This window comes from Aptenodytes forsteri, unplaced genomic scaffold, assembly GCF_000699145.1.
Source record: "Aptenodytes forsteri isolate BGI_AS27 unplaced genomic scaffold, ASM69914v1 Scaffold132, whole genome shotgun sequence".
Classification (NCBI taxonomy): Eukaryota; Metazoa; Chordata; class Aves; order Sphenisciformes; family Spheniscidae; genus Aptenodytes; species Aptenodytes forsteri.
In genome coordinates, this window is record NW_008795520.1 from 3,248,289 (window position 1) to 3,257,127 (window position 8,839).

Below are 8,839 nucleotides of genomic sequence, written 5' to 3' on the forward strand. Positions count from 1 at the left end.
CCTTGACTGTGTGTAAGCACTGCTCAGCAGTAACGAAAACATCCCTGTATTACCAACACTGTTTCCAGCACAAATCCAAAACACAGCCCCATACCAGCTACTGTGAAGAACATTAACTCTACCCCAGCCAAAACCAGCACACACTGCAGTGCAACCATAGCCATATAGTTATGATTAAATGGGTTTCGAGTGCTTAAAGACCTAAACAAGTTTGAGCCGATTTTTACTTAGATTTCCCTGCCTTCACATACTGTTGTAACAATTCTGCATTGAGCACGTTTTCCTAGTACTCATTGTTCATTTATCTTAATTTCCAAAGTAAACAGGATTTTTGTTGCATTTTTAGACAATTCATTATAAAATCTAATCATTCAGGAGGAATGCACTATATTTTTTCACATGAGAGAATGGACATTTTACTTTAAGTGAGAATCTAAGTATTCAGTTGACAAATGAATTAAAGCTAGTGAGTTAAAAACTATAGTCTTTTATTCCTAAGCATGTTTAGTGCGAGACCAATGCACCAATAAAGTCCTTGCCTGGAATTGCAGCGGGGCAGAAGCTACTAGCCAAAGCTTAGAACCCCAAAATACAGGTTAGTACTGATGCAAAGCACTGTGACATGCCTTTGCTACAGAACGAGCATTCACCTGAAGTCCTAGGGTCTTGGGGGCTTGTTTGCTGGGTTCCTTCCATCCTTCCCGGGACCTTTCTTTACCTGGCTGCAAAGTTTTATTTAAAAAGGAAAGGAAAATGTCAAACGTGAGGTTAGATTAGGTAGCAGTACACCGATAAGTATAGTCATCTAGCTGCACTGCGACTATGCATTTCAGGCTGAAGTTATATTTTATCTCAGGTTTTCAGGATCTGTGCACCTTAGAGCTAGGCCACACTTGCAACTTGGAGGCTGTTTTGCCAACCAGGTATCTAAATGCTGTCTCCTGTTGCCAGCATCTTTCAACCCACCTGAAGTTCAGTGAGGGGGTAGGTCTAAAAGGCCCATTCTGCCCTGTACATTCACTGACACGGTGAATAGGGAAAAATTTTACGCTGTGGATCTTCACAACGGGGCTAGGCAAATCCAGCCAGTGTGCTTATCGTTTAGATTAGCGGCTCAGCGAACTCCTTGTATTTGCACATACGAGACAGGAAATGTGTGGGCAGTTCTAAAGTGGAGGAAATGGATCTTCTCTTACAGCAACTGATGATAGTGCTAACTGGGTGACCGATTATCTAGATAAATGTTCCTGCCATCAACGGTACCCTAAAAAAGGAAGGGGTACCCTACTATAATGCGTATCTTTATAATGCTTTTTATATTTAAATATATTTAATGGCACAGGTATTCAGGAGTGTACTGTAACGTACTTTTTTTTATTTGCTGTCTATAGTAACTGATGATTTCAAATCAGGACTAGGAGCATCATCCTTGACAGCATGAATGTGATCCAAAATCTCATATAATAGTAGTTCTTGATAAAAGCAGTGACTGGATCAGACTGAAGTATTCAATGTCTTGATGTTATAAGAGAAAGAATCTGCTTTTTATGTGTCGCTATAAGATACCAGTTCTTCAGGATCTGTACAGGACTAATTCATTTTATCAAAGTACGGAGTCTGTAGAAAGAGTCTGGGTTGAAAACTTCACTTATGGCTTTTGTCTGTCAGAGCAATACTTAGGAGTTTGTTCTTTAATTAAAAGCTGTTCTTCCAAATTAACTGTTCAATGATTGTGTAGCACTGAGTGTTTTTTGTCTTGTTTTTCTTGCGTTTGAGATGATGGTTATGTGAAGACCTGATTTTCTTATGTGTAATTAACTGTTAGAGAAAAATCAGTGTTCAGAGGTGGAGATTTCTCTAGATGGTCATCATTTTAGATGTGCTTTCGGAGTACTGACTGTTCTAGCCTGAGACCTGAGTTCTTTTAGACAACTGTCATCTGTTCTTGCATGCATGTCACAGAATGATTCCGTAAAAGCTTTCTATTGATACAAATTGCCTGGGTTATCCCGCTCCCTAACAGCATATGGAGTCCTGCTGGTGTACTGAGTAGTGATTTAGCAGCTGGATGGAAGAATTGTTCCTCATCTTCTGTCCCTGTTCTTGAGAAAAGCACATTCCTAGTTGCTGTAGGGAGAACATGTATCTTCTCCTCCCCTGTGCTCGTTTTAAAAACAATGGGTTATTTTTACGTCTACAAATTCTGTGGAGTGCCGCTGTAGATTCTCATGTTTGGTAATGACTCTGAAGGTGGCTGCTCAGGTCTCGTGCAGAGAGCCAGGGACTCAGCCAGCTCGTTCTCACGTTGTGCTTCTCTGTGTCTAAGCTGCGGGTGTTTGCAAGATAACCTCTCTTAACCAGCTCGCTTGTCCAGGATTCAAGCTGCAGCTGGTTGCGTACCCATGCGATTTGCTGGATAGCCGTGTCTGGCAGAAGACCTAGGAAAGCAGAAAGGTTAAAGCTCTGTGCTGTAACAGAGGATGTGCCAGCAAGCAGAACTCTTCTGGTATTTGACTCTCTGCGTGCACTGTGTGACGCAAAGTGTAAGGATAGCACAGAACTGAGGTCTGGTAAATGTGTTTACCAAAAATCAGATTGTTTCACAGTGGGCAGCGTTCCAACAACTATTAGCACAATTTCTTTGGAAGGCCTTTGATTGAAGGCTTGATTTCTCTTAAACAACCACTGGTGGCTGCTATTATAGCAACAGATCAGTGCAAATGACTCAAGTGCTTCTTTAAAGGAGAAAAACTTTCTGAAGATGGCCACATGTGCAGCCTGCTTTATGGACGAGTGCATAGACTAGGTCTAGAGAAAATCCAGTTTTCTGCATTCTAGCTGATGAATGACTCCAGTTTTTTCAACATGGCTCCAGCAGAACTTCATCTTGGCCTCATAATCTTTTCCTTACAGATAACCCCTGTCATTCACTGTAGACAGCACTATGATGCCTTGGGAGGGAGAGGAGAGGCTTGTCTCAGTGCTGCACAAATTGGTTAATGTTTTTTTTTTTTCTTTTTCCCCCTCACCCTCTCGTATTTGCTGCTTATTTGGGTCGTTTCTCAAAGAAGTACTCAGTACAAAATATAAAAGGTACAAATTACCCTTTTGCAGTATATCTGAAAGCAGACAAACTTACGGGAAGGACTTTGCAACTGGTTTAAAATACTTAGTTTAAAATAGAAGAAGTATTTGCCTGTATAAGTTCTAAGTAGAGAAACATTATTTTTGAAAATTTAGTCGTTTCATGATAACACAGTAAAAAAGGGTAGTTTCATCTTGTAATCTCTAAGACTTTGATGCATTTTCTCTGATCAGTTGAGCAAAGTCCCTAAGTATTCTAGCCAGATTTTTCCTCAAAAAAGTAAGTACATTTTGTGTTTATAAGAGATACCAAAAGTGGTGCTGCTTGAAATATTTCAAGTGTAAATCATATTACATGACCGACTTGAAATTTAGGAACCTAAATGGTGTAGTCAGCGTGAGATTTCCCTCCCCTGCTGTGGTGAGACAACAGGGAAGAGGGAGCGCCGTTCAGTCTTCACACCCCTTTAATCCTCTGCTGAAAGTGAGATCATGGCTTTTTTCTGCTGGGAAATAGGCTGAGACCACAAGCTCATTCCATTTCATATAAATCACCAATTTATTTTATAGTAACAACTTTTTGTCTCTCTAATGGGAATTTGCTTTCAGGCAATGTCTTAGCACTGCAAAGTATCATATCCCCTTACTAATATTTTATTTTCCCCTTAATTTGATGCAAATTTAATGTAGAAAAGTGCAGTCAGCAGCAAACATGCTTTCTTTTCTTTTTCAACTTCCTGTAGGAGTTCTTCGTATTTTCTGCAGAGTTGGGAGAAAAATGTGAAGCAATAAGTGAGAAATTGGTGCATCTGGAAGATCAACTGCAGACTTCCGCCTGCAGAGTTGATGAAGGAGTTATTCATATCCTTTTCTATATAGCTATAGATTGGTACATATCTATGTAAGTATGTATGTGAAATACTTGCCTTTCAGATTCACACGGAATACTAGTTCTTAATGTAGATTAAATACATTAAGAAGGGGAGAATTGATTGTCTTGCTGAAGTGGGCATTTTTGTTGTAACAAGTTTTCCTACGGTGCATTTTCGCTGTGGTCTGATCCAGCTTTAATTGATTTCAACAGAAGTTAGTTCTTTGTAAATTGAGATTAGGCACTGAAAAGCCTTTATTCTACTGTTAAAATCCTTTTGTTTGTAATGCTCATATAAGTAAATACCTAGTGCACCAAAAGCTGCATGGATACAAGCATCCATGCACCTGCATTTCCCAACATGATTTAGCTAAATTAAATGCTACATCATTGACTCAGATTGTGTATATTGTCACATGTAGTTTGGGTTTTTTCTTTAAAAAAAAAAAAAAGGGCAGCAGATGCATCGTGTGGCATCCTATGCAATTTAATCTGCCTCTAACACTCCAGTGCAAGTAACCAGATGAGATGATGTCTTATAAAGCACCCTTGTCTCTTTCTGTGCTTCATCTGTCATTCAGTATCTGATTGAAGGTTGCTTAACCTTTGAGGCGTTTGTTGGGCCTACATCTGTGGACATTTTTCACAATTTAAGAGCACAGAGTATTGTTTCATTTGTAGCTTTCATAGAAAAACTTATCATAAAAGAGATTTTGTTCTTCTAAGAAAGGGGAAAAGAGAATAAGAACCAGTGAGGCTAAGGAAGATGAGAGTACTTAGCTGGTTAGGTTTTAGTGGAGAAGAGGTGGCAGGCAACGGGATAATGAAGAAAGATGAATAAGTTCAGCTTGGACAGGTTAGCAGAGGAGCCCTTAAAGACACCTGAAGGTGAGTTGAGGTGATGATGGTGCTAGGAAGGATTCAGTTCCTCCTAAGCTGAGGCAGGCAGTCCTGCAGGAAAGAGTTTAGAGAAAGCATAATAAATGAAGTGTGTGGAAATACCATTGTGTTTTAGGTAATTGGGCATCTATTGCCAGCTCGTTGCAAAATTTCTATTCTAGAAACTTGGTTTCTTTAAAGGTATCAGAATGATAAACTTTAAGGGGGGGTGGGGGGGAAGGTGCTGGGGGGGGTTTGCATCAGACAGGAGAAATCCAGTCACTAATTTGTTACTGCTTCAAATCTTTCTTTTCTAAGCGTTTCAATGTACAGAAAGATTATTTTCTTGTATTTACCATAGGCCAGTTTGCAATATTCTTTTAATTATATTTACAGTGTGCGTGCTCATCGCAGTTGTGTTTCCCTGATGCTGTTTGTGAGCATTCTTTCCAGAGCTATATGAATGTGTGTGTCTTGTGTGTGTGCAGAGCATCTAACTCCTTCCTCCCTTACGTATATTTGCTCTCAAATGAGCTTTTCTCATTGACCCTAATAGAAGAACACCGAGGGTTGGAGTTACGGGTTCTTTGCAGTGGACTTAAGTTCATATTCAAACCAGTCAGGTCTGATCACAGTTACAGTTTACTAGGTAAGGTGAAATAAGCTGAAAAACTGCTTTTTTGATTCCTGAAGAAAATACACTACAAGTACGTAAAATACTAGTATTTGTATTTTCTATGCAGCATGCATATTTCTTTGTAGCTGTTGAAATTGCAAGAGTTAGTTGAAAAAATAAAATCTAATCACTGAAAGTTTGAGAAGAGTTGTAGATTAGTCTTGTTCTAAGCCACGGTTGTCTGATACAGATCTGATTTCCTCTCTCAGTGAAATTCAGCTCACGTTATCTAAATACAGAAATGCACGCTGTGTGATATCCTGGTCCTAGTAAGACCATCAGTCAGAAAATAAGAAACCATGTTTAAAACATAGGGACATACAGAGAAGCAGTTCAGCAATTCAGCTACCCCTCATTAACATTCAGTTGCTATTTCAGAGGTAGTCCCGATCAATGTGCATAAAACGGTACCATCTGGTACATGTAATCGCTGTGCTGTACTTCAAAAAGGAATGAGAAATAGCTACCACAGTGCTACGGACCTGTAGATTGTTTTTTTTAAATAAAAAATGCTCAGTGCCTGTAAAATAAACTTTCACTCATTGGTAACTTGCCTACATTGCAGGAACTAGCACTAAGATTGGTGCCAATAATTAGCCTCGGTAGAAGAATTTATGATTAATAGATGGAGCTATTATTTGCACAGTAGTTTATGTGGTTTTAAATAAAACAATTTCTTATCCCAAATATTGGACAAATATGCAGTCTTCACTAGAAATCTGTAGAACTCTGAGGGCAGGAGCTTAAAGATCTGGAATTGTAATGAAAGCAGAATAAATTTTTCAAACTCTTGTTTGCTGGTTATTTTCACCCTTCCCCTCATCCCCCAAAAAACTACCTTACACACGAATGTTACACACTGTATTTGGTCAAAAATCTAACTGGGGGCTATCCAGATGTAAATTAGTCCTGTCATCTGATTATTAAAAGACTTTTAAAGACTCCACTGAGAAAAATAAATTCCTGATGCTCAAGCCGTGTGTGTCATAGCTTTGATTAATAATTAAGTTTGTATTAGAAGAAAAATCCCAGATGTCATTGTTTTTCATTCTACGTTTTGATGGCATAGCACACTTAAATCAACCATGCTGCTCGTCGTAATTGCCAGCACGACCTGAACAAAGGAGAAATCCAGTGATACTTCTTGGTCTTGAGTATAGGCACAGACCCACTTGGGATTCTCATTTATTATTGAAGCCTTTCACAGCAAATATTAAACTGTACTTTTGTATAAAAAGCATCAAACAATATGGGGGGGGAGCTCCTCTGTAGCACTGTGACATATTTGCTAAATTCTATGTAGTATAACCAAATAAACCCACGGAACATTCAATTATAGTTAATCATTGGCGAGTGTATGAAAACAGTTCACATCATTAATTGGAAAAACCAAAGGATGAGAGGTGACTCATTCTGGTGTTTGCAGAACTGATGAGAGGTGTTACTTTCCTGACAGTAAAGGCCTGGAATTCCCAGTAAAATTAAATGGAGCCTATATTGCAATTTCACAGTCTTTTTTGTTCTTAATTAGATAGACAATTTGAATGCATGTAATAATTCCTCCTGGTGAAAATGCTTTTGTTGGAAGGAAACCTGGCTGGACTATTACTATAAAAGCAATCTGCATTCCTTGCCCTAAAATGGGCATCTTAAACAGTTATTTTGAAAAGAGAATATTGTGCCTAAACGTTCATTAGGCATTGCAGGCCACTTTGCTAACCCTTCACCTTTATCACATGGCAGGCTGTCATACAAGTCTCGCTTTACACCAGCATAGGTTTTTGACAGAATTTTTGACGGAATTTAGCCCCAACTGTACCTCGCTGAGGAATCTCACCCTGGGTGAATCTGTAAGAAATATTGGGATCCCACAAGAGTGAGAGGTGGCAATGGTGCCCTCTTTGATTTTGTTTTGGATGACAGGAGGGTGAGCCCTTCCCAGTGTGCGTCACATTGAGAGAATGTAGTTCCGCTTGTATTGTTCGTGCCGGAATGGAGGTAGGTCAGTATTTCCACCCATGTATTGCAGCTTATTTGCCTTCTGTTTTCTGCTGGAACAAGTCATTTGGAGATAGTTGATATCCAGACCACTGAAGTGATCCATTTTTCAAAATGTTGCAGTCATTCTGTTGGGGTTTTTTGTTTAGTAGTTTTTGGGGGGAGTATTTTGTTTTTTACGTAGGAGGGGTATTATGATTGTTTGTAGAAACACATTCATGGATGTGAAGGAGGGAGACAGCAATGCAGGGGGGAAATGGGAAACTTCTAATCTGGTTTCAGTACCACAAGCACCTCTGTATTTTGTAAGGAGAAGTAAGTGATGGACTTCCAAAAGCTGTTTTGCGCTCTTGCTGTGAGACCACATAGGGCTCATATATGAGCAGTAGGAACTTGCTCGGTGGCTTTCCTTCATTCCCAAGAGTGCACTTCTAAAAGGCCAAAACCCAAGTCATTCCAAATAAACATTGAATTGTCTTGCCTCTTCGCTGGTCCTTTGGCACATTTTTGAGAATTGTTGAGTTGGAAGTGACCTCTTGAGATCATCTGGTCCAACCCCCTGCTCAAGCAGGGTCACCTAGATCAGGTTGTCCAGGATCGTGTCCAGTCACGTTTTGAATATCTCCAAGGATGGAGACTCCACAACCTCTCCGTGCAACATGTTCCAGTGTTTGACCACCCTCACAGTAAAAAAAAAGTTTTCTTGTATTCAGATTCAGTTTCCTATTTTGGAATTTTTGCTTGTTGCTTCTTGTTCTGTCAGTGGACACTAGTGAGAAGAGTCTGGCTCCCTCTTCTTCATTCCCACCCTTCAGCTATTTATACACATCAGTAAGATCCCCCTGAGCCTTCTTCAAGTTGAATAGTCCCAGCTCTCTCAGCACCTCCTCATATGACAGATGCTCCAGTCCATTAAACCAGCCCCCTGCTGGACTTGCTCCAGTAAGTCCATATCTTTCTTGTACTGTGGAGCCCAGAACTGGACCCTGTGCTCCAGATGGGACCTCGCCAGAGCTGAGTAGAGCGGAAGAATCAGCTCCCTCCACCTGCTGGCAGTGCTTTTCTTAATCCAGCCCAGGAGGCTGTTGGCCACCTTTGCCACAAGACGTGTTGCTGGCTCATGTTCAGCTTGCTGTCCACCATGACCTCAAGGTCCTTTTCTGCAAAGCTACTTTCCAGCTGGCTGGCCCCCCTGTGTGTACTGGTGCCTGGGGTTAGGAGAGACACATGCAGTTATGCAGTGGGACATCTAGCTGAGCTTCTGTCTCCAGCCATGGTAATGTTCAGCTGTTTGTTAGAAACAAGCAGAATAGTTAACCAGGTAAAAAAAA

The 8,839-nt window shown here is 40.3% G+C and overlaps 1 protein-coding gene across 1 annotated transcript in view; it reads left to right on the forward strand.

The window, feature by feature from the left end:
* The window catches only part of DISC1 (disrupted in schizophrenia 1), a 204,052-nt gene that overhangs the window by 184,399 nt on the left and 10,814 nt on the right, over positions 1-8,839 (forward strand). Inside the window, exon 13 of the mRNA XM_009281786.2 lies at positions 3,828-3,938. Coding sequence (XP_009280061.2) covers positions 3,828-3,938 — 111 coding nt within the window. The remainder of the gene's footprint in view (positions 1-3,827; positions 3,939-8,839) is intronic.